Here is a 27,052-nt window from a genome sequence, read left to right as displayed (position 1 = left end):
ACGTGTTGGCTGATTGGCGAACGCAAGGGTTGTCCTCGGTCGAATTGCCCTAATTCAGTGTGTCACGTTATCAAAGATACGTGTAAAAGTAAGTTTGCATATGGATAAAGAGCTGTCATACTAACAGATTTTATCAGATGCCTCAAATCTTGCGGGTGGCCTAAGTTGCATTTTTCCCATGGAGTTCAGGCTGAGACTGCAAACACAGGCGCTTATCATTTCAGCATATTTTTGTTAACCTGTATACCAGCGAAAATTGGGAGCGAATGCTAGCCTGGTGACTTCGGCAATCGCGGATTGAAAAATTCACTACAATACCGAGTGCTCTCCCGCGATGCTATATACATTCCACGTGCAGACTCGTCAAAGTGAGACCGGCTCTTGTACAACGAAAGGTATCAACATATCTACAAAGGCATGAAGAGCCTGAGAAGCCGAAAGCGTGACGTTGTCAACGCTTATCAGATGCAACCTCAAGTAACATGTTAAGTAGCAGCTTGCGCACTATGCGGGGGATACAATGCGACCGAATATACCGATAAATAAAGACTATACTTCATTTGAAAATGTAATTATACATTTCTATGTCGTCACAAGGAGATACAATAGTCCCAATTCATCTTCAGTCATCAACTCTACTCAGTCAATGGAAAATGCTGTTAAAGTTGGATGTCACAGATATATATTCATTTATTTCTTAGTACTTCTCCCTAAGAAGAAATATATCCCCAACAATGTACATATGTTATTAAAATATATGGTATTATTGCTGTTACAAAAAATACTCGGCCTGAACCCATAAACACAGACACGCAAACATTCCATTAATTTTACAAAAGATAGCTGTGTACTTTATACCTACAAACCATCGACTTATCGAACTAGCCTGGTGACTAGAAGTAATACATCAATGTACATAATATATCTTTCTAGGTTTCGATAGGAAGATAGGGTGAGGGAGGCTATCTAGCTGAACACCTGACTTCGCGTCTGTTGATGAATTCGTCTTTTTCATCGCCTACACTAGTAAATATCAAACGAATGCAACGTACCAGACAGAAAAAAAATCAAACAGCTATTCCAAAACTACTACGCATAATATTTTTCGCACTCTTCTATAGCTAAATTTCATCGTTGAGGACAGTCAAGAAAGCAGTTTGACTGTCTTCAGTAAAATTCAAACCTGGCGGGTAACCACTAACGGGAAGGTGCCCGATCAATTGTAAAATTATGATTTTTCTCAATCTTTCAATGGTCAAATGCTGTTGTTTTTGTCAAATATGCACGATTTTGGTTTGAAAATTACAGTTTCCAACTCTTTTCAATACAAGTCATATTTCATTGAAATAGAATTATAACACATGTGTAACCAAAATTGTGACGGAAGGTAATTAAGACTGTAATGTAGAGGGGCGCTTCTGGTTCTCGCGGGACAAGATCATTATTCTCAGAAATTTAACAATCACTTTCCGATTTACTAGCTTTCATACATTGGTAAGAACGCTATAGTGTTCGTTCAATAATCTACATGTATATTCTGGCCATTGTTGTAAGACTGACTAATGGTGACGCCCCTGCTGATTAGTTGAAGGCGAGACTCAACACTGAAAGGGGCATGTTTGTATTGTTCACCCTTATCACAGAGTAATATCATAGACAGTCTATGATATTACTCTGTGCCCTTATATCGAGCACTGCTTTCTACAATAACAACAGTGTGGCCCTGTATAGTCAAGTGAGCTGAAAATATACCAATACATGCTATAGGCTCATGCAAGTTTTCTATCATTACACCATAGTGTTTACATAAAGCGGACTTGCTATTGGTTCCAGGTAGTAATTTTCGTCACCCTTCGTTGCTTTCTCTCCAAGCTGGCATAAATGGCGGAGTTGCTGACACAGTGTTCCGAATTCTGGTCGTTCGTTCGGATTCTCTTGCCAACACTGCAGCAGTAAATCGTATCTAGAATGTCATCAAAAACAGAATAAAGAATGTTAAAATCAAGTAAAACAAATTTTATCGTTAGAGCCCAGAGAAAAAAATTAAAATCGTGATATTTTGTTTGTCTGTTGCTTAGTACCTCAACTGCAGCGCCATTCTGGGACTATTATTCAATAAAAAATATCGAAATAATCATAAAGACTTGGAATGTTAATAGTTTATCGACACAAAATATTCTAAGGTAATTTTGGGTGTACTGACTAGAAACGAACAGTCATTCTTTTCTGCCAAATAGTCAACTTGGATTGATACCGATAGTTGAATGTACTCACAATTTATCCGGGGCGTAGGCCGGCTGTGGCAGTCGTCTCCCTCGTTCCAAGTAGCTAGGTATGTCCCAGGTATCAATGCTGGCGTAGGGGAGCTCTCCTCGTGTTATTAGTTCCCAAACCAACACACCGTACGACCACTGCAACAGGCCGGAGGTAGAAAGGGATATCGTGATACGTTTGACTGAGAAACGGCTAGGCATAGCCTGAACGTATCACGTGCTACCATAGTGGGTTGTTTACATGTCCGTCCCCAGGGGTGGGTGGGGGTAGGGATGCCTTGGTCTCGGCACAGGTTACTTCTTGCTATTGTTTATTTTATTTGAATAGGTTTGACTATGATATGTATTAGCAGTAAGGATTCATACTACCAACGTTTGGTGTTTTAGTCTCATTTTAGCACTGGTTTTGTAAAGATTTCTTTTTCTCCTTCACTGTTTCATGTATTTGTCCCTTTACAATCTTACATGAAGCTTTATCATTTGATGCGTTTGATTGCCTAACTGTTATACCCTTGCTGGTGCGTTCGTTATTGACTTTGTCAAAGTTATTCCGATGGTAAGCTGGTGAGTGTCCACAGATTAGTAACTTGCCCTAGTTTGATTTCATAAGACTATCAAACGCATCACATGACTGACGCTACACTGTGATAAAACTTCGAGTAAAATTGTCAAAGAACAAATACATGAAACAGTTGAGGAGAAAAAGAAGTCTTTACAAAACTAGCGCTACGATGAGATCAAGACACCAAAAGTTGGTAGTATAAATCTTTATTGGTAATACATATCATAGTCAAACGTATTAAAATGAAACAGTAGAAAGAGCAAAGTGTGCTGACACCAAGACAACCCTACCCCTGCCCCAGCCCTTGGGACGGATATGTAAACAACCCCTACTACTTAGCGTTAAATCCATTTTGCTATAATGGTGAAGTGCACATTGAAATTTGCCCTCAATGCTTTGACCACTGTGTTTGTTCGATCAACGGACCTTCCAACGGCTATATCTATCCCCACTTTTGCAGTGGATTTCCTTAAATCAAGAATAAACCTTGAGACTCTTCAAGTTGTCGACATAAGAGGGCGCTAAAAGCATTATGGCATCAGATATCTAAATTTTACTCACAACGTCAGTCTTGGTACTGAATATGCCCCGCTTAATACTCTCGACCGGCATCCATCGTATCGGTAGTCTAGTCTGCTTGTCTTCGCTGGCATAATATTCCTGTTCGTAAATATCACGTGACAATCCAAAGTCTGACACTTTTACAGTCTCAGATTCGTCAACCCTAGAATTGATCAAATTCAAATGCAAGAGAGCGAAAATATGGATTACTTTCTGATAGATTAATCAAGAGAGGCAAAAATCAGACTTGGGGAACAAGTCGTCAAAAAGTTACTCATTGAATAGAACTTGCGCGTAATACTCACATACAATTTCTGGCGGCCAAGTCACGGTGGACGAATTTCATCGAAGACAAATATTCCATTCCTTGAGCAACATGTAATGAGTACGTAATCAGTGTACGGACAGTCAGTACCTGCAAAGGTAATAACCATAACTTCGTATGATGTCGAGGAGAAATCTGTGATACACGACTCAAAATCAGCAGCTTGACGTCACGTGACACCGTGACGTTTCATAAGAAGCGTTATCGCACTTAACAGTCGTAATGTACAGTTGAAATAGCCTCTATGATTTCATCAAGGTTAATTTTTGATCTCTGCTTTAACCTACCCTGTCCGGGTTTGCAACGAAGGACTTCAGGTCACCATTTTTCATGTAGGGTAGTACAATCATCGGACGGCCGTCCTGGTCGATGCAAACACCCACTAAACCTAGGACATTATCGTGCTTGAAACTTTTCATAATCACTCCTTCTTCGAGAAACTTTCGTACGTCGTCAATATTGGCATATCCTGGAAATATACAACATATTAATGCATTGTATCAAAATATAAAAAACAACATGAGCACGCATTTATGATTCAGATTGACAGGTTATAGGTTTGGCGTTTTCGTTTTATTTTTGACGGATAACCGTTGCACTAGGCATTTAACTTCAGCCCGGAACAACTGCAGACGACAGCTACGTCTCACTTTGTACATAAAAAGAAGCGGGCTATCATCCCGTAGAGAAGTGCAAGAAGAAAAACGTCGGCTACAGAAACGCAGTTTCGTGTTCTCACTGCATACATTGTCCCGACATGTCGCACGTCTCAGTGCTTGATATAAGGTTACAAAGAATCTGTCAATCGATACATATAGTCAAATTATTGTGACGTTGCCCGAGAGGATTTTCATTAGAAAATGTACAGAGAGTTGTATTATGCTCAAACGAATTGTTGCATGTAAGGCCAAAAAAAAAAAATAAATTGTGCTGTTCCGATAAATGGTTTTGAAAGATACGATAAGTAGATCGGCAGAAATTGTTTTTCCAAAATATTTTTAAATTTGCGCTTTTTAGGAGTTCGTACACGGAACTTTTAGCAACTTGATCATACATACTATTGCATTGCATATTACTATTTTATTGTATGCGACGTACGAGGTGGTCAAACACTGGCAACATCATTTCCAGAAAAATGTATCATACATATAAAGAAAAAAAAATCATGAAAGACATCCTCGTTCAAGCAAAAATCAAGTGCCAATAACGATGCATGATTTTACGGCGTTTTTTTTCTTTCTTTGTTTTTTACTTCCGTGTTTACGTAGCTCTAAAAAAGTTTAGGGTCGGCAGTAGTCTGGCAGAGACCCTGCGATTCGCGTTCTTCCCTGTTGGAACACGCGCGCGCCCTTCACAGACATCTGCACAGCGTAGCCTTCGAATGCAGGCCCATCGTTGGCGCGCACAAAACAAGGCTGAGCGACTGTGGAGAGTCTAGGTCGGCAGGTAAAAAAAAGGGTAGGTCAAGTTATCGAAACAGCACAACTTTTTTGTTCGGCCTAACCTGTGAACACTTGTTGCTCGCTGAACCGAAAGAGACAAACGAGATTGACAAAGTTAACTTTGGGGTTAACGGCAGCACTTTTTCTATTGCATAAAGGTTTCTAATTATGTCTAAACCATCTCAAAGAAAGCTTTGTCAAGACTGGATCTGATTACTTCAATTAATACTCACTCTTGAGAGATTTGACTGCAACGCCATAAATTACTTCCCCTCTGCTGTCGACATATTTACCATACAGGACGTTTCCGAAGTGTCCTGCATCAAATATAATAAGCAAATGTTAAATCAGTGAGGAATTTGTGTATACGATCTCTCTTCACGTTGACTTTTCCATGTCTTGGTTGATTGGTTTAACGATTAAATTACCCCAACTACTTGTTAGGCGGCAAGGAAGATGAGCAGTCGTTTTATATACCTACCAGGTGGAGTCAGTCAGTATCTGTATGAACTGATTGTCACACGAATGAAAAACTGTAGGTCTACTCTACAGCAGATTCAGTAAAGATCACTATTTCATTCTGGACTTGTTTATAGAGCAACTCCGAATCGGTGAGAAATACTTACCCCTTCCTAGTATTTCACCACTTTGAAGGCGTATTCTGTCACTGTCGATTAATACATCTCGAACCTGGTGGCGTACAGCTTCAAGCTCCTGTGCAGCTAGCGAGTCATTATTCAATAATTCGAATTCGGGCAATACAGAAGTGAACAATGCAAGTACATGCAATAGTATGGATGGTCAAGTTGCTAAAAGTTGCATATTTCTTTCAAATATTAAAGCATGGTTTTTCAAGTCGTCATTGGAGCTTTGACAGCAGGATTTCGCATATCATCACAGATTTAATTAAAGACACCTGATAAGAGCCTCGAGGTTCTACGTAATGACGAATTACATTGTGATGTAAGGTTACAAAACTTGCAATTCTTCGGACATATTACGTGTCATGATATATTGCAATATTGAAATCCGGCGCTGATTAATCTATTTATCGGTTTTAGCATTTTTTTTCAATTTTATCACAAAGTTTGGCATGGCAGGTCATAATTTTAGTTTCACGATACCTGTGTTTGAGTATACAGCGGTCTCTTGGGACTCTTCCGCGCTAGCTCTGGATGAAGGCCCGTGGTGGTCGACATTAGTGAGAGGGATGGGTTCTGCATCGTGATGTTTACGCTCGAGATAGTTCAGGCCCGAGACGCCGGAGTCAATGTATTCCATTTTACGCCTCAGCCGAGGTGCTACGAAGAGCGCCACTACAGCCAGAGCCAGGAGAAGCAAGGCGATAACACACACAGCGGCGACTGCGATGATCCAACCCGCTACACCTGGCTCTGATTCAGTGCTGTTCACGTAGTCAATATAGCCGATGAAATTGCGGTTTGAAGCGAGGCCCACTCTGACCTTAAATGAATGAATAAAAACAGCTGCAATGAAGAGGGCCGAACATACTGAGATCTCAGAAATTATTTGAGAAAATCATTCTTTCTTATCATGACATAACATGCGTACATAAAGTGATCACACGATACATGGACACTGTTAACAAACCGAAAACTTCGCTTACAATTACTAACAAAGGAGATTTCAGGAAATTATCGACAAATAAAAGGAATCGTATTATTATCTGTAATACACAACGAGAACTATCTCCTTTTAATTTAAATATATATTATTAATTTATATTATAATGTGAACATTACAAAACGAGGCTTACACAATGACATGGGGCAGCCAATCACAGTGCCGTGAACTGAACATTACATGGTAATATGAGCTCGAGACCTGAGAAGAAAGGTCTAGTCTATCAATGAGCGGTACGCGGACCTTATAGGACCGCAGACACCAATCACTGTGATCGGTACTTATGTCTCGGACCTTACTTATGAAACAGGAGGAGTTGGACATTTAATTCGGTAAAAAGACATTATTGCCATGGTAAAGACTCTACATCTTACATATTAGATTCTTCTCGCAGCTCAAAACATTAGTCTGAAAAGTCCTTTCGTGCGATAGAAAAAAATGCTGCTTTCAAAGACCTCTCGAAACGTTCCATGAACTCACCAATACGTGGGGAAGACCATGGTCTTCGGAATATTCACTTCGCACTGGAGGTAGTTCATTTGGCGGAGTGCACGTCAGTTGTGTGCGGTATAGAGAGATTATCGGTGTGCAGTAGGCTAGTCCTATTTCAATTGTGATGTCATGTTTTGTTGCACCACAGTCTAGTCTTTCTCCCTAAACAAAGAAAAACAATCAAAGAAACAACGGGATTAGGCAGAGAAAACTTTCAAGTTATGAACAACAAAGCTTTTACAAACAAAGATGCATTGCAGTATCTTTGGTATTCTAAGTAGGGTAATGCATCCACACGCACACTTTCGCTCATGGTCTTCAAGAGTACATGAATGAAAATAGTAATTTTTAAAAAAAATGCGATTTAAAAATTTGCGCATGAGACTCGAAGTAACAGACATCTAATATATATCGCTGTGGTCCTCCATCAAACCAGTCAAGGTGTGACTTTTTTTTGAAAATACATAAAAATGCATTTGGCTGTGATCTCGTTAATTTTTATATTTATTTAAAAACTAACAACGTTAGCATAGCTACCTCAATCACTAGATAATTATCTTCGTTTGGCTTGAAAGTGAGAATATTGCCTTCGCCGGAGAACGTATAATACACGGGGTCCCTGGCCACTGCAATGGTAGTATATTTAGCATCAATGTGTTGATCGATGACTGAGGGCAGCCAATCCTGAACTCCGTCGAGGACAAAGCCAATTTTGAATTGGACCGACTCGCCTGATGGCGTCCTTGCTACGACATCGCAACCACTGCTGCCAACCTCACGTTTACCTCTTGTGTTGTTGAGGAACTCCGAAATATCGATTTCAGGAGCCGGACATGCCATGAAGGTCGAATTCTTTACGTTGCAGACCTACAGGGAGGAAACAAATAAGGACACATATGTCAAACGTAGGAAAATCATCCCCGCGTCCCGAGGCTCTCCAAAAGCAATCGACAGGTTGTAGATGTAATGTGACACAACATAGTAAAGACATAAGTTCAGGCGGTTGTTTTGTCATCATCTACTCCCTAAAGCATAATGACTACAGCATACCAACTTTTGAAGCACTGCTACCAATACTCACTGAACTAAAGTCATCGATATAGCTGCCATTCGTCTTCACTACCACCACAAACAACGGTCTGGCAATGGAATCTAGGTTTGTTCCGGTGACTTGCTGTATGGCGCCTCCTCTGAAAAGACACATCGCATAGAAAATAGTGCAGGAATGATCGAATGTAAGCGCAGTCAATTTCTGAGGATCAAAATGTAGCCTATGATGACAAGAGAATGTAATTGCAAGGGTACAATAAAATACGGTATCATGGCGTAAGCCATTTGAATTATAACTCGCTGCATTTTTAGGTAATACTGGCAGGCACATTGAAACAAATTTGAAGAGATATTTAAGCAAGCCTCCGTTCAGATTTTTACGAACTTAATGATGCCGTACACGTCGATACCAAACCTAAACTTACCCGAGAAATGCCCTCAGCGGATAGATAGTATCAATGAAAGGGTTTTCCGTGTAGTCGTAACGTCGCTTCGATGTCAGGGTGATGTTACGATCCGAAGTCGACACAAACCAGCGACTTGGTGGGTTCTTGCACCTTAGCTGTGACACATACGAGCCGATCATTGGTAGAGTAATCCCTGTAAAGCGTGGTAAAAGAAAGAACCACGGAAAGATAAAAAAAAAAAAAACTTAAGCGTATATCTTTTTGAACGTATGGAAATGTTAACACCAAGTTTCTTTCAGGACACGTCGTGCTATGGCTGTGCATCATTGGATCCTTGACTGTCTTCTCAGAGAGTGTCACAATAATAATTTCTGGGGATTGAAATGAACTGGTAAATTTCTTCCTGAAGAACAAACAAACAAGAAATTTCACATACATTCGTAGCTCGCATCTTCTTCCGCCGATGACGATCTCCCGATAATTTCCGGCAAGGAGATGGGTTCCTTGTATTTCCAGCAATGTACCCCCGGCTTGTGGACCTTTAAGCGGTGAAAATTTTCTCATGGTTGGAACCTGTCCAAAGAAAATTAAGACAAATCGAAAATGAGAAAACTCCACTGAAGCATTATGCGTTTATAGGACCGACTTGCGAAAGATTGTCACTGAAGTTGCATCGATAATAATATCAACCTTTTGATCGCTAAAGAATGCGATATTTTCGATATTTTAAGTTCAATGTTCAATAGATTTGTTATCGCTTTTTCAACAGCAAAATATTTAGAAGTGTTTTATACCGGTAAATATCAGTAGAAATGTGTAAAAATTAAAAAAGGAAAGGTTTAGATCAATGAAATATCAGAAACTTTTTAAATGTCGATGAAGTTAATATACGTGTTTTTATTGGGATTTCTTCACAGTCACGTTTAAAACTTAATAACATTAGAAGGCTCATAAAACACCTAAGTATGGCAAAATACTCAAAACCCCTGACAGCATATGATGGTTAGATATTTAATGATATCATTAGTGGTCAATGTTCAGTGAAACATTCATAGTATAAACTTACCGCGAACTGGAATCTCTCTGAAGAGTTGAGCCACAATTTTACCGGATAGAAGTCATAGACGGAAAAGGACACTGGAACTGCCGCTGTCAATCCTGGCGAAATGGCACTACAGTTGAACGTCCAGCTGCGAGGCGAGAAATCACCGTTAAAAGCAGACAGAAATTTTCCCAAGACATGATTTGAATTCTCGTACTTTTTCTGATGTAAAGAATTGTATTCTGTCAACTCCCAAAATAATATTGAAATACTCAAAAACCGTCTTGTAAACTGTATTGGCGATGCATTGATATAGTTCAAAACTAGTTTGAAGTTGGACATGTCTTACACGTGTACGGGTTGTTTTGACATGCTGAATACTAGGTATACAACATTCCTCTAGACGTTGGCCATGAAACTGTGAATGACACAAAAACTGAAAGAAATTTAAGTTGACAAAGTTGACAAAGCTTATATTACTTGAGATATAATTATGCAAGTTTTGCCATAGTTTTCATGATGTCAGTACCCCTCAACAAAATGCCCCTTTTCGTGTGAAAGTAGGAGTAACGAAAATGAAAACACGTTGAATTAAGTCAGAGTGCCTCTATGTTCAAACGATACCTGTAGCGTGATGAACCAAAACCATATCTGCTGTCTAAAATTCCTACGTCATTGCATCGCAGGTCATCGCCGATGTAAATTCGAACATACTGGACGTCACGAACTCTCAACCGTTTCTCCGTGGTGACATTAACCGTTAGCTCGGTCAACCCCACAGGTAATCCTGAAGGCGGATAAAACTGTAATGGATCGACAATACTGTTATATATATTGCTATCAGTTACATTTTTACAACGTCATGAGCTAAATCCCTGCAGATAAGTGCTACAACTTCAAAATTCTGAAGACGGGCAAACGGTCACCTACCTTCGGGGGACATAGCCCTTTGTTTGGGCCATAATATATAGTGTTTTACCTGTGGAAATCCGACATGTTGAAAATATTGTCGGCCACCTGAAACTTTTATGACTTACTTAGGCGGCAGAATCGTATCTTAGGTATTGAAGATCATGGGTAAAACATTCTACTGAATTCCCTACAATGATATCAAGGAGTGAAGTTTATAGGACATGCGCTAACCTTTACGGAGAATTCACCAATCTGATCAACGTATACACATCTGATGCGTGCGTCTCTACTTGGGTCGGTAGGATCAGCAACAAAGGTGTCGGCAGCCTGTTGCAACCACTCACCGTCGGAGCAGTGGGATTCTAGCGTACATCTTGCAAGGAAAAATGACAACTTAACTTAAAATTATTTTTGCTTTTCGATGATATGGTGTGTACACATTATTGATTAATTTCCCTGAGATGTGTGACTTCTTAAACGTTACACAGTTGCCGGGTTACGTTTTTTTATATTTCTCAAGAAAGATTATACGTGTCGTGTAGCAGACTAAGACATGAGCCAACAGTTGTTTAAATGTCTCTTGGCCCTACGTACATACACATCACAAAAATTCTCGATTAAATTTTCGACATTAAGAAATTTATGCAATAGTAGTCAAAACTACTGGTGTAACCATAAATTAAAGCATAAGCAAAAACACCTGTGCGTCCACAAATAGAGTGAGAAAGTTCCAAACAAGTTCAACGCAAGAAACAACAAGTTACCCTTCCAGCGTAACACAATTAACCAGTGAAATGAATGTGGTGGTATGCCTTTAATATTTGGATAATAACTTACACTTTTTTTTCTTTGCACCATCCACAAAATGCAACAGACAGACAAGCTGAACATTCGTAGTCATACGCTGAACAGTTAGCCAGCAGTGCTTTGGTCACGACTGTAGATATCTGTTCCTGGGGTAGAGAATTAATCACATTACGTGGACTTTATGCAGTATATCCTTCTGTATACGTACTAGAGATACCAATTTTTAACTTTGTCTTTCCGGAGAAAGTTACAACAAAATCTTAGGAGAATTGTAGAGGAGTTCCCATACAAAAGTGACGAAATCTGTGAATTATTTCAATCATCGGCCCCTTGTCTGCAATGGTCTACAGTTAAATGTCACATAAAGCAATTATTCAACTAATGATGCTGGAAAGCGAAAGTATATGAATTATTTATGATGGCGAAATGGTCATTTACCAGGACAATTCTTACACCGAAAGCTTGACTGTGGATAGGTCAACTTATACTACTAATCTTAACTAGCGTGAATGGAAATAGGGTCAATGTACCAGGTATATGAGAAGGGCAAGTCTTTTATGCCTGGCAGGGCTGTGTGTTACCGACGTTATTCGGCGTCCAACCACATAACCATACACACCCAGAAACGCAGAGCTAGTATTGTATCAGCATTATCTCTGAACAGATTGATTTATTAGACACAATTTTTAAAGTTGAGCAAAGGACTAATTTCGCAAAACTATCAACGAACTTTGATGCGAGATCCAGTGATTAAGGACTGCCTGTTTAATGACAATGCTTGTGACTGAGCTAGTCATACTTCAATAGGGAACTATTCAGGCCTGTTCTTGGAGGACCATTAATTAAGTTCCGATGGGCAGTGTTTTTAGCAAACTGGAAGTACACTTTGAACTAAATCTTTATACTATGGATGCCCAAATACATGACGTTATCAATATATTCATTTGTACGTGACAAAACGGCTGATTACAAAGGGACACGCATGCAATATCAATGTCTTTCGTGAGATACATGCCGCGGCGTTCCTTACCTGGCTACCATGGCCAACCTTTCTTGTTTGCAGGGTGATCACCTGAGATTCATTCCCCGGAAGAGGTCTGAATTGAGCAATCGGACGTTGACAACTATCAGGCAGTGACGTGTCTTCGTAAGTCTTGGAGACGCCAACGGCTAAAGTGATGACATCCTGCAAATTATGTGAAACTATTGACCTTTGGCTCAGTTATTCCTGACTGTCTGTATGTTATATTATGGTTTATTTGAAAGACTATCAGTTTCTCCGAGTCATGCTCTAGTATGACTAGCAAGTCCATTGACGTTTCTTTTCACGCAGGAATCGCTGGCAATATTTACAGCCTGGGTTGTTACGTTCCAATATGGTAGCACGTTTACGGTAAGACACAGAAATTCGGGCTTTCAAGTTTTATAAATTCTCTCCTGACTTACTACTTCTGAGGGCTCATTTTAGAGCTCTTGATGAAAGGGAAATTTTCATCATCTTAGTTTTTCGAAAATCGAAAATTTTATTTTTCCCCACAGAGTTAACACAGGGATGGCGGCCATTTTGAATTTCAAATATCGGGAAATCTCACGTAATTTGTCTCTCTCGTACCAAAGTTTGTACGGTGACCCCTGGTTTTATTCTTGCTGTGGTAAGAGAATGGTCGAAAATTTTATTGAGAAAAATTTGAGCAAAAATCGAAGTCTTTCACTTTCGAGGCGCACATTATCTTCAAGTTAGACGAATTTGTAGTCGTCTGTGACAGCGGCGTAAAACAACCTTTACGGTGTGAATCACACATCTTACTGTGTAAATAATGCACTGTTTACTGTAATGATTCAGATGTCATTGACAAATTTATTTTTAAAGATAGTGTGTACTTGGAAAGTGAAAGGCTTAAACTTTTACTAAATCTTCCTTCAATTAAACTTTCGACTTCTCTCTTACCAAATCAAGATTAAACATAAGGCTTTACCTTCCAAATGCTAGTACTAAAGAAAAATACCTAATATTCACGTACTAAAGAAAAGTACCTAATATTCACGGGTATTTGAAATTGAAAATGGACGCCATGCCTGTGTCAATATATAGGTCCGAATTTCTGTCCCCGTGGTGCATTCTACCTTATGTTATTGGATTTGAAATTTTGTCACCATAGTGCAGCCATTTCCCAATAACGTTAAAGAGGCACTCCCACTTTGTAACATATTTAAAACGCATTTTTTTTAATGCCAACGGTCGATGTTTGACGTGGCGACTGCGCACGAATCGCGAGATGTCGATAAAAACATGTCATTTCCCGAGCGTATTTTTCACATCCCGAAGTTTTACGGTCGTTTCTGATTTTGACCGGAAATCCCCCGAATGTTTGTTGTTGTGCTGATTGACGATATTCTAGGGAGTCTATAATAAGTTCGAACGACGCAATAAATTTACTTCCTACTGTAAAGACTTTATATACAACATTAGGCCTATGCCTTTACCTCAGGTGAGTTTTTAAAACTTCTCGTTAGTTTTTGTCGTTTTCATTATTCTAAATCAGTTGTATTATATTTTTAAACAATACCACATAAACATCACTTTTTACGTGTTAAATATTAGCCGCCTCCGATGACTACATTTTGTCGTCTGCCACACTGTACTTGTGGTTCGACGCGCGCGTGGTATGCGTCTCCTACCACGCGGCGGCCGCTGTATATCAACCGCACGTAACTGTGCTAGTCACCTATGCGAATTCTGGTGGAATCAGCGAAAATTGTTTGTCGTTTTTTCGCCAAGTCAGTAAGACTCCGCTTTCTCCTACCACAGGCGACCCAATAAGTACTACTGAGTTTTTCAGTGTTTTCTCTATCATTTTCTCTTCTTTCTTCATGCTCTGAATGATCGGAATAAATAAAATAAATGGTTTATATAACATAACCTAGCCTCTGTAACTCTTTATTTATTTTACACTCCATTACAAGGACGTATATCTCTCATACACACATGCTGTAATTAATTAGTCAACACAACTAATTATGCTAATCCGTGGACTTATCAGGGATTTTACGGGTTGGTCAACATCGCGAAAGATAGGAATGGTTACTAAAACGGGTATTTCATTAACATCACTATCTTTCCGATGTTGACCAACCTCTGATAAGTCCACGGATTAGCATAATTAGTTGTGTTGACTAATCAATTACAGCATGTGTGTATGAGAGATATACGTCCTTGTAATGGAGTGTAAAATGAATAAAGAGTCAAGAGGCTATAGGTTAGGCTATATAGTCATTTATTTTATTTACTACGATCAGTCAGAGCATGAAGAAAAGGAGAGGGGCTGACAGTGACAGAGAAAACTGAGAAAAACTCAATAATAAGCTTATCAATATGTATGGGCCGCCTATGCTCCTACTGGGCATGACCGATCACCGACGCGCGTGATACTGTGGCATACAGCAGCGTAAGCATAGACTCGTACTCCATAGCTTAGTTGACAATGGAATTGCCCCAGTGCCGAACATTCGATGTTCGGAAGCTGAATTTAGGTGGGCCACGGGAATTCAAACTTTTACTTTTTTGAAGACATGTTTTTATCGATATCTCGCGATCAAATGTGCTTTAAAAATGTTACCAAGTGGTAGTGCCTCTTTAAGCAGATTAGAGTATACAGGCGAGCTGAGTTCGTGTCAATCACACAAACTCACCGCTCTCATGGCTCCTGCTCCGTCGCTGTGAAGTAGTACAGACAACATGCCCGTTTTCACAACCGAGGCCGTCACTGTATCATAAATGTCTCTGATAGCTTGGCCAACAATAGGCAACGTGCCGGAAAACTTCGGCATCTCTTCGGGGGTGTCACAGACGACATCCTCAGCCTGGTATGATGTCTCGAATTGAAAACGTAATTGAAAGGCGTAGTAAATATATTGAAGATTTCAAATTATGTAACAAGGAATCAGATTCGCTCCAGTGATTCGCTCGATGACTGATCAAGGAAACCAAATATCTGAGGTCGTGGATGGATGTTCAAAATTACAATAATTACCAGTAATATGAAACATACTGGGAGTAATTGATTTGCCGGTACGGTCCTGAGATAAGGGTACGTACCTTGACCTGTGTATGAACATTTACCTGCAGAATATGCTATATTCGGAGCTGTGAGCATCGGAGACGCTATGCTGATAAAGGATTATCATTGATGTATAAATTTTCAATGCATGAGTTATTTCAAAACTAAACGCTCATACTTTGTCGTTGCAAAATGAAGAAAATGATTTTCAATGGATTGTGTTATTATATGTAGCGGGGAGAAGGAAGTGGGAGTGTTTGTAATGGGGCAGGGCAGCAGACTGAGAGATTTGGAGAGTTGTGAGAGGAAAAACTTTTCAAGTATATAGTAGCTGAGACCAGCTTTCACTCCCCCACTTTATTTCGCTCATGATGTGTCAGATTTGTATCACATGTAAAATCACAAGTGTTACACTGTCAATTTAAATCGACCGGTTGTCTGCTACAGATTGTGCGAATGATGGGAGTTACTCTTTTGTGAACTCCAAATCTTCAAAGTACTTTCACTTTGCAACCATACACGCCGCAGTACACATACTCAACTCGTCATTCATTAGACTCTATCGTTACAAAGTCATTGTGATATCTTTATTCAATTATTGCAGCTCATCAAAGTTTATTTTGTTTTATCTCCTGCGGATAACCATATCAAACGAATATGAAACACAGGATCAAAAGCTGTGTTGTATATAAACACATTCGAAAAATAGACAATGGCGAAAGCCAAATTGACTCCCTGAATGACGCTGCGATTATTTAAACTCCGTACAATGGAGAGATGATTTAAATTGTAAGAAAATAGTTTTAGAGGTATTTTAGGAATTTACAGAGCTCAAAGTTCGGAGAGATGGAGAAGCTTGTATACTTACATTTCGTGGACATCTCATGTCGTGAAAGTCGGGAGCAAGCGATTTCATCGTCCCACCTTCCAGGCACAAAGCGATGTTCTCAACAAATGCAGCCTCAACATCGGACATGGAAACAAAGCAGAGCATACTACGTGACATGACGTAATATAAGACGTAATCACCCTCCTGGACGCCGGCATCGGACAGGCCCTGACTAGCAGTTGTCATCTGTGCCCATGTCACAGTTTTTCGGTACTGTACTTGCCTCTCGCGTTTCCTCCTTGCTGGTCCTTGTGGTCTCGATGAAGAAATGGCCTGCTCGCACTCCAGCGGTACTTCCATATAGGATGAGTACGCCATGTCAGACTTGCACACGCGCATTACACGAGCTTCAGTCTCACCGTTCGCCAAACGTAAAGAACCGACGAAGTAACTGAATCCGTGGTGACCGAATCCATAGACAACAGAATCCGGTGCAGAACGCTGATCTTGAAAAACTCCAGAGAAAGGCGACACAAATAATGCCGACCGTTGGCTATCACTTGATTCTTGATCAGACAGCAATTCAAGGAAATGATCAAGCGCACTTTTCCTAGTAGCCATTCTTGGCACTTCGCAGCTACTCCGTTCAGGGCTTGTCGCAACATAAAGTTCGTCGTCGTCATCGCCAGCGAAAAACGCTGCGATGTCACTCCCTGTCGGCGAGCAAGCAGATTCAAAGCTGGAGAACACGCACACGGCCTCGGCATTTTCAATGAGCTTTAAAGTTGCCAATTCGTAAGGAATGCATCTGTATAAACCACAAACGATCAGACTTTTCTGTTTATTGTCTATCATCATGTACTTCACAACGTCTGGCAATTCTGTTGTGCTAACCGTATCCAGGTTACCATTGATGCGATGGATTTTAGACCCTTCAGCCAGTGACATGACGACAGCCAAGTAAACGTCCCCGTCGTCTTCATTCACTACCATGTAGAGCAATTCCCCTTCAACTTCGGTACTTTTCACAACTGGCATCTGTAGTTGCGCCGAGCACACAAAAGTGCCGGCGAAGACCATCGACAGAGCTAACGCTATCGCCATTGTTGCATGAAACTACGGAAGACAAAGACTAATGGACCGGATGTCACGCGCAGGACCATTCATCACTGCTTCCGATAATCACTTTTGATACCTAGAATAAAAATAACATGGGATGTATAGTTAATTTGCCATTTTAGAATGATATAGCTATTCACCTACTTCAATAATTAAAGTTTGAATACAAAATCTACCGAGCATTATATGGCAGCTATGAACATAAAATAATGAGTGTGATTCCTATTATACCACAAAGAGCACTTTGGCACTTTTCACAAGTGGCATCTTGGTCGACCTGAATTTAGAACTTTAGGATGCAGGGCGTAAGGAAAGACATGAAATTGGAATGAACTAAAAACAAGAATTTGTTTGTATATATGCATAGCTTGTTTAGAGTTTGCAGGTTTTTGCGATATTAGATCGATTTTACGAGAGGAAACATATTCAGCTTCAAGAAATTCCCTACCATATAAATGTCAAACTCTTATTGTTCACAAAATGTTTTTGAATTTTTGAAAACCGTCGTCTTCTTCATTATCATTATCATCTTTAAGCAGACATTTTTAAAGAAGAGATATCATAGGCTAAGGAAAGTCAAATACAGTAGCAGGGACCAGAAAACAGTTTATGAACACCTTTAAATGGATCCGTTAGTCAAGTATCTAGATGCTCTTTTTACGCACTACGACATTAACGTTGACCAGCAAACTGCAGTACGCGTTCTGCTGGTAATGTGCTTTCTTACGGTGGAATGCGCCTTGGGGACAGATATTCGGACTCTCATTTTTCGCAACACTGTTCTGATCTACCAGTTGCGAGGGGCTCATTTTTAGCTCACGCGTTCACACACGTGAGCTAATGTCGCAGCGATGTATGTCTGTTTGTCTGTCTGTCTGTCTGTCTGTCTGTCTGTCTCTCTGTCTGTCTGTCAATTAGGGATATATATCTTGATTGGCATGATCAAAATTGACGAAACTTGCTATGTATATTTGAGATACACTGATATAAAAATCATGAAAGCTAATTTTGCAGTTTTAGATAAACATTACTAATTTAAATATTTAAAAATATTTCCTTATTAGGTAGATGTATCTGGATTGTCATGATTAAAGTCTTCAAAACTTGCAATGGGAGACACTAAGTTAAAACATTATTGAAAGTCATTTATCGGTTTTACTTCAGCTAATTACTAATTTGCATATTAGCGACCTCTGCTGATAGGGGATATATATATGTGTATATAATATATCTATATATATGGTTCTATATGGTTCTATATGGTTCTATATGGTTATACATATATAATATATCTATATATATGGTTCTATATGGTTCTATATGGATCTATATGGTTATATATATATATATATATATATATATATATATATATATATATATATATATATATATATATATATATATATATATATATATGGTCAAAGTTGACAACATTTAAGAAACTGTAATGACATTAATCGGTTTAGACTTTTAGAACATCCAATTACTAATTTAAATATATCACAAACTTTCCTAAGTTAGCATTTTTATTTTCGCGAATTATTAATTTGCATATTTAACGAACTTTCCTATTTAGGGTTGTATATTTAGATTGACTTCACCAACGTTGACGAAACTCGCCATGTATATTGTAGATACTATGATATTGCATCACCAAAAGCCGGTTTTTGATTTTTTAAAACATCTTATCACTAATTTGCATATATAACGAACTTTTCTAATTAGGGATATATCTTGATTGACTTCATCACAGGCGATGAAACCTGCTATGTACATTGAAGAAATATGATAAAAATATTAACGAAAGCTGTTTGGCACTTTTACATCAGAGAGTTACCAATTTGCATATCCAACTAGTTTTCCAAATTAGGAATATAAGACTGGAAGGACTCTAAAAACGTTTGTGAAACTTGCTATGTATTTTTATGATACAGTTATGTTGTATACGTGAAATGTATTTTGCGTTTTCATGTCAGTTAACTTATAAAATGTGTATGTAAGGAGCTTTCACAGTTTGGTATATATAGTTTGAAGGGCTTGACCAAAGACAGTTGCACTTACTATATATAGTGGTGATAAATAAATTTAGTATTTTTATTTAAGCTTTATATTACACATTTATATAATTACTGACCTTTGGAATTTATCTGTGGTGAATATTGTTCATTATGTTGATCATAACACTTTCAATGAAGTGTTGCAAACATGTGGCAAAAGTTTAGATTCACAGAAAACTGCCAATATATACTGAAACACGTGAGCATTTTCAATTCTTATCTGGTAAAGCTCTTGGAGTAAGAAAAAATTTCAACGTCTAAGGTTTTTTGGAAATCGATTAAATTTTTCCCCATACAGTTTACAGAGAGAGTGGCCATTTTGAATCTCAAATATCCATAAGTGTCAGGTTTGTTTTTCTAGTATCAAATGTTACACTGTGACCCTTGATTTTTGTTCTTGTTTTTGAAAGAAAGTGCTTAAAGGTTTCATTGAGGATAGTTTGAGCTAAAGTTCAAGACAGTCAAGCACTTTTGAGGCGCTCATCATCTTAGATTGATCATGTAAGGCCAGTTTTACGCCTTTAAAAGTTTTTTAATCAAGTTTTTCTCCAAATAATTATGTCGGAGTCGGAGTCATCGAGAGGCATTTCCCTTTGAGAGCGAGGTTTGATATGCCCACGCAGTACTATTGTACGTCCAGAGAATTTAGAATGGACGAACCACGTGACCAGAACACAGTCGTCCTCAAAGGATTTCTTTAACCCCGGTACAAGCGCAAGCAAATAACTTATTTACGAGTCATTGCAAATAATTTTGAATGCTTCAGTGTCAGCCCTGGAAAATGACACGTTTTATTGCTGACGAAGAGCGATAACTTTCAACACTATGAACATGCGAGCATGACTTCGGAACTCGGTCAATCATTTTGCCCCAAAGAGTTTGAAAGCAGAAGTTGTTATGTTCGCACAAATGTCGACGAGACCAGAGATTGAGTATATATCGTACTATTCTTAGAAATCGGATAGTAGTTTACAGTATGACATAGCACATGTAATGGATTATTGAAATGACCTTACATTCAATGTGTCATACAGATGACATATCTAAGAGCAGATGATGGAAAACGATTCTGTACTTGATATCAGTACAAATCAAAATCAGATTTGAGGCACCCTATCTTTCTCTTTTCAAATTGCAAATTTTAAAATATTTTACGTGTAACTTTAAATCCATGTTCCATGTATTTTGTGAAACTCGTTCGCCTGCAAAGCAAAGCATTTGTTAATGCATAGACCTTGATCTTTCGCTCCATTGCCAAAGGCTGGCATTGGTGGCCCAATAACATCGGTGGTATGTGCAATTTTGCTGACGACAAAACTTACATTCCATCGTCGACAGTTATAACGCACATGTATGAACCATGAATGCATCGCCATGACTCAAAGTAGAAAAGCACTGCTGTGACGCCAGAACAGAATGAAAATGAAATTCTTACTTGTTCATTGAGAGAGAGAGAGAGAGAGAGAGAGAGAGAGAGAGAGAGAGAGAGAGAGAGAGAGAGAGAGAGAGAGAGAGAGAGAGAGAGAGAGAGAGAGAGAGCGTAAAGGCCATATTGAACTGGTGATATCGTAGAATAGCTGAGAGCAATGTATCAAGTCATCACGTATGAAAATAGCAAGTTCAACGCGTTACTTTTAAACTGGAACGTAATTCAAGCTTCACGCCCTTGGCTCTGTTATTTGTAATAGACTATCACTTCCCATTTTCTGATTGAATGCCACCTCTTATCAAGCGGGGCCCCTACCTTTTTGTAAAGAAAGAAGTTTACCCTTATCAGAACCTTTAGATCACGAATTTCTGAGGACCTCTAAACTATTAATGCAAAGTGTGAATCGTCGAAGACGAATTATTTTTTGAGCCAAGGAATTCATCTCTGCTCAAATTATGACATGCGAAGTATGCAAACTATATTAATGGGCGTTGTTTCAGTATGCATGTCCGGAGATCATGAATCAATGGATGATATTCATTTACCTCGGACTGTGAATCATGTATCGTGCTTGAAAATCAAGAGCCAATACGTGACACCCTCAAGGAAAAATAGAACGCAGAATATTTTTGAACTTGATATTTTGACTATTACAGCTTTGAACGTATACCGTATGCAAAACACTCAGGGAGAAGAGTGTCCCTGCCAGAAATACTGCACCATATACATCTGTTTGCTTTGACTTCCTAAAGTCAGGAATGCACATATTGAGTAAGTAGCCTAGAGCATTTCATAATTGTTCAGGTCACTGCTGAGGACGAAAGACCTCAAATATGCCTCGCACGTGATGATATTCTAATTGTGCACAATGGCTGGTGTCGGCCTCTTAAAAGTTTGGTTATCGTTCTGTGAAAGATAGCCCCGAATATAAGTCAAACAGGGAAACAAGCGAATATTCATGCCTACCTTATAAGATTACCTCATCCGTCAAAAGAACGCTGTGATACGGGCGAGACCTTCAATAAGGGATCCAGGGTCTCTGCTACGGCTCTACCGAGCTGTGGCAATGTGACTGATACGCCTAGAAAACGAGAGAGTATTGAATTAAAGTTGTTAACAGGGTATAAGAGATCTATAAAAAGGTTTGTGACCGACAGAGTACCAGTAAATTGACTTAGTACGCGATGCTGCGACCTTTCAACTTCTGTATGAATCATCGATTGGATCATGGCAGTACCGATACGGAGCAGTTAGTGGGTGATGTAACTTTGTCATTCAATATTAGGCACATTGCAGAGTGGTAAGCGGAGTATGGTACAAATCTGAGAGAGGGGGAGTTGAAAGAGTGGCACCGCATCTGCAACATTTGCACAGCTCGAGTGAGCCGTAGCAAAGACCCTAGCTCCCTTATTCAAGATCTTGACCCAAATTTTCAGGACGGACAGAAAGAGATGAAGACACGAGAGAAGAACACCATGAAAACTTGCATTCCTTGGGTGAGCTGCGTTACATTTTGGCAGCAAGTAGTTTCTCATATATAGCTAGTAAATGGTTACCGACAGATGTTTCTCATTGCAGTACGAAAATGAAATAAAAATATGTTACAGTTCGTCAATGTCACGGTACGATTTACGAGAGTGCAGGTGGGAGGTTTTTGACCAGTTTGTTGTGTCGAAACGGAGATTTGAGTCTGAAGAGACCCTGTAGAAGTTATGATATCCGGCAACGAAAACTGACAGTTCACTTGCTGATAAATGTTGAAAACGCCAATACGTTAAACATAATTTTCATCCATATTTACAGGTCATCTCTGTCAACATTGACGCTTTGAATTGCAAATGTTTCACGACTTACTTCCACGTCGTTGCATTGTTTTGATTCCTCGATTGACTCTTATGTTTGCTAAAAACCAGTGACTGCTGTCTTCCGAATTATGTTGTAAGGTCTTATGATAAGAGAAGATAACATGTTTTCAAAAAGACTGCATTTCAATAGCTTGTCATTTATCTTTTTGCGAACGTAAAGTTCATAATGAATACTGAAAATAATATTTTTCAAAATATAATTGTTTGCTCATTTCAAAATGTTTTCTAAAGTGGAAATTTGCCAATATACGAGCTCGCGAAGTCAATAACATGTATGCCAATATTTTTAAAAAGTCATAAAAAACAAAAGTTGCTTTTGCAATGAGATATTATTCATTACAGATTTTTTCTTTCAAGTTAAGGAAAATAACGTTAACGTAATGACCGTGTCACCAAGAGTAGAATTATATCTATCAAATACACAAGCAGGAATTCGCAATTTTTTGCAAGATAAAAGGAGTTTTCCTTAAAGATTCCGCGTTTAAGCGTTTAAACTATTTTTGAAATAATATTAATACGCTATGGGCAAGTAGTCGTAATTTCTAGTCGTCGGTCGCGTGAATCAGGAACACGGCGCCCACGTTCGTGTACGGAGCAAATGCCAGCCAATCTCTCGGTCTACACGTACCTTCCACGACGGTAGACACGATTTCAACAGGTATAGCATAGGCCTCAAACCCGTATGGAACTAACGGAAGTGCAATCCGTTTTATGCGCGGCCCAAAGAAAACGTTAACGGTTGAAAGCCTAAACAAATTCGATATTTCTAGTGTGTTTAGCGTACTGACAGAGACGTTTATTGGACTTGATAGACTTAAAACAGCGTGAGGTACATATATAACAGCATGTATTTATTCAAAACCTCCCATTCAATTAACTATCGCATTCACCTTGAATATTGGTTACATAGCCTAGGATACATGGGTACAACAATGTCAGGACTTTAAAAATTCAATGTATTTTATTGTTATCAAACCGTGCAACCAACAGTGAGACTCAGTTTCTGCTTATCCTTTAAGGTGATTCCTGATAACAAGATGTGTTTAAAATTTCATTTATGAGTATTTTGAAAATTTCGAGTAAGTCTCAACACAATTAATCGAGTAATAAAATACCCTGATCTAAATGACTTAAAACGAATAACAAACTACATGGACAATAATTACAATACAAATTTTTGTCTACAGGTAATGACAGAAGTAAGAATGGTAGAAAACCTTATTGAAAATATCTAAAAAAAAAATGAATTCAAAAATTTCAAATTCTCCTACTATACGTAAGTTAAGGTCAATGTCACTTACCCGCCGACACAGGCGAGACTTTCACTCTCTCATGTACAGATCAAGTTAAGACTAACAAGAAAGAAATCCATGAAATTTTATAGCCAAGTCGTCAAATAAACATGGAATCGATGTACGAAAAAGTGAATGTATATATTCTTAAATCTCTACTTTTGAAAAAAAAGCAAAACGAGAAAAAGTTACAAGAAAAGTGACGAGCCACTTCTGCCAGCCAGACTTGTCTATAAAGCCAACCAACGTTTAGAATTTTTCCACAGTGGCTATAACTATCGATGTTTGGAAGCATATTTCATTTCACTCGCGACGTACAGCTCGTAAGAGTGGTCAAAAATTATCCAATTTCCTGTTACGGCCAAGAACGTCTTGCTTGAGAACGGAAACGCTACCAAAAACGGAAAGCAAAGAGTGCCAATTCTGTTGATGGAAATTGCATCGCTTGACGTGTTGACGTCCAGGTAAGAAATATAGGGTTGTGCTGCGGCATTTTGTAATACTGACGTGTTTTGTAATAACTTACGCAAAATGTAATAAGGGGTATCAGCATTTTGTAATAACTGACGCATTTTGTAATAACGTCTGCAGTATTTTGTAATAAACCAGTCTACGCGTTTTGTAACAAGGGTATCAGCATTTTGTAATAAAAAATTGTCTACGCAAAATGTAACAAGGGTATCAGCATTTTGTAATAATTCGCACTTTGTAATAACTGTTAACGCATTTTGTAATAATTTTAAAAACTTTCCCCAGTTTTAAAGCATTAACAGATATTTTATTGACTTTGGAATGGTATTACAAAGTGTGTGTTTACTCTCAAGTAAGTACAAAATTTGATCGCTCCTTGACTTCCATTTCAAATTAGACAGACTTAATTTTAGACAGCTGTCAATCAGTATTTTTACCAACTGATCATCTGAGGCAGGTAACTACTAGATTTTGACTAGTTTATTATCATATATTTGAGAGAATCATTGGTATACGCAGTCAGTTGATTTATTAAATATAGGATAACGACATTCTTTCTGATGTATTGCAGACAACAAGCAATCAACAGGTAGATACTCAGATAAAATAATTAAATAATAACACATGAGAGCGAGGGCAATATCACGATTTATTGCCTGCCCAAGGGATGGTGGTCATGATCGAAATACTGATGATGTCCGAGCCGTAGGCGAGGGCATCATCAGTATTTCGATCATGACCACAAGCCCGAGGGCAGGCAAAAATCGTAATATTGCCCTGGCTCTCATGTGTTATTATTTTTATTACACCTAACAAGCAAACATGCAAAGAAACAAAAACACAAAGACTTCTTCGAGTACAGTTCGCCTTCTGAGTCCGGACCTCAGCGTAAAATGTTGTCAGTGCCGAGTCTAGGGTTGCCGCTAAAGTTTGCCGATCTCCTCGGTGGCGTATCCAAATTTGTTGTTTGCATAGTCGTTGAATACAGAAATTGCATTCCCTGTTGCCATTTTCGTTCGTTTGCTGTTTACTTGCATCAAAATATCGTCTAACTGTGCCGGTGACAGCTCTGCATGACGTTTCGCAGCCATAAGTTGCCGACTGCAAAGTACAACAAGCGAACGACAATTTGTTTTGCACAGAAAGGATGCGCAGTAAGTAAAATGACGTCATCCATGCAATATCAAATGCAGAGGGCATCATCACGTTCTTTTATATGTCACGTGAGTCGTGTTTAACCAATGGCAGTGCACGCTGAATGAGTGAGGTGTAATAAAATATAATAATATAAAATAAATTATTATACATCTGCCATCGCAAACAATAGAATCGAGCTTCCGTAAAACTGGGCACGTAATGGGCATGCAATAACCCCTTTATATTTGATGATAAACAGTGCGTCATTGAATGGCTCCATATTGAAACTCCATACTGTACTTTGAAAATAACTTCTGGTTAAAGAAACAGAAGTAAATGTATTACGATTGTTGAGAGGTGAAAAATATTATGAGGTAATAACGAAAGTTCACCAAGACGGCACTGTACAAATATGGCACGGCATCGCTGCTCGGCTCGTACATCGAATGTTGGATGAGCGCGCGATGTAAACAAAGATGGCGCTTACCCTTAACCCGCTCGCAGTTGAGAGGGCGATGCAGAATATGCCTCTAAAGTGTATGAAATAATGCATCGGAAACGACGGGTGCATATATTCTTGATAAAAAAGGAGATGTACGATAATAATTACTACGAAAATACCGCAAAGTAAGCACTCAGACATTTGTGCAACGCATCGCCCGACGCGCTAAACGCGCGCTAATGACTACATGTATGTGTCTTTATACATTCTTTGCGTTATTTTCGTAATAACCTTAACTATACTGAAGTAATCTAAAGTAAACAAAACTAAAACTAAACTAAACTAAACTAAACTAAACTAAACTAAACTAAACTAAAATAGTCAGAATAATCTGATGTTTTAGTGATTTGACTTGTTTAGCTACTAAAGCGGAAGTATATATGACCTGTTGAGTATGTATGTATGTATGTATGTATGTATGTATGTATGTATGTATGTATGTATGTATGTATGTATGTATGTATGTATGTATGTATGTATGTATGTATGTATGTATGTATGCATCTATGTGGGTAGGGAGGAAGGAAGGGAGGGAGGGAGGAAAGAGTGCCTGAGTATGCATATCTATATATCTATCTGTCTGTCTGTCTATCTGTCTGTCTGTCTGTCTGTCTGTCTGTCTGTCTGTCTGTCTGTCTGTCTGTCTATCAATCTTTCTATGGCTGTTATCATTTAATGATAATGGCAGATATTTGGCAGGTATAACCAGCAGGATAGCGAACCAAATGTAGCTTAATCATAGTATTGCAGGGCAGCTTATCCTAGGTCGTTGGCTA

General features: G+C 38.8%; 1 protein-coding gene across 3 annotated transcripts; it reads right to left on the bottom strand.

Annotated features, from left to right (window-relative positions):
* Positions 1–659: 659 nt before the first annotated feature.
* On the bottom strand, positions 660–22,494 carry LOC139135426 (hepatocyte growth factor receptor-like). Of its 3 annotated transcripts, XM_070702806.1 has the most exons (21): positions 21,976–22,494; positions 16,444–17,599; positions 15,208–15,390; positions 12,548–12,703; positions 11,548–11,663; positions 10,942–11,083; positions 10,423–10,601; positions 9,823–9,946; positions 9,193–9,329; positions 8,775–8,949; positions 8,381–8,489; positions 7,837–8,166; positions 7,288–7,461; positions 6,288–6,627; positions 5,790–5,885; positions 5,397–5,480; positions 4,009–4,190; positions 3,702–3,811; positions 3,397–3,559; positions 2,275–2,411; positions 660–1,963 (listed from the first exon to the last, which is right to left on the bottom strand). In XM_070702806.1, the coding sequence occupies exons 10-21, from the start codon at positions 8,933–8,935 to the stop codon at positions 1,789–1,791; spliced, it is 2,061 nt and encodes a 686-aa protein (XP_070558907.1). In that variant the 5' UTR covers positions 8,936–8,949; positions 9,193–9,329; positions 9,823–9,946; positions 10,423–10,601; positions 10,942–11,083; positions 11,548–11,663; positions 12,548–12,703; positions 15,208–15,390; positions 16,444–17,599; positions 21,976–22,494; the 3' UTR covers positions 660–1,788. The 3 variants fall into 3 exon arrangements, 2 of the variants coding, with proteins under 2 accessions (XP_070558907.1, XP_070558908.1); XR_011552987.1 differs by lacking the exon at positions 21,976–22,494 and having other exon boundaries at positions 16,444–17,587; XM_070702807.1 differs by lacking the exon at positions 15,208–15,390 and having other exon boundaries at positions 21,976–22,215.
* Between the last annotated feature and the right edge of the window lie 4,558 nt (positions 22,495–27,052).

The sequence above is a fragment of the Ptychodera flava genome, chromosome 6 (genome assembly GCF_041260155.1).
Source record: "Ptychodera flava strain L36383 chromosome 6, AS_Pfla_20210202, whole genome shotgun sequence".
Lineage (NCBI taxonomy): Eukaryota > Metazoa > Hemichordata > Enteropneusta > Ptychoderidae > Ptychodera > Ptychodera flava.
This window is presented reverse-complemented; position numbering and strand designations above follow the sequence as displayed.

Excerpts from the sequence above, each read along its gene's own strand:
- LOC139135426 (XM_070702806.1), bottom strand. The coding sequence starts at position 8,935 with ATGATCGGCTCGTATGTGTCACAGCTAAGGTGCAAGAACCCACCAAGT. Across the intron at positions 8,167-8,380 it reads ATATCGATGACTTTAGTTCA|GTCTGCAACGTAAAGAATTC; the intron begins GTGAGTATTGGT and ends TCCTCCCTGTAG. Across the intron at positions 7,462-7,836 it reads ATAATTATCTAGTGATTGAG|GGAGAAAGACTAGACTGTGG; the intron begins GTAGCTATGCTA and ends TTCTTTGTTTAG.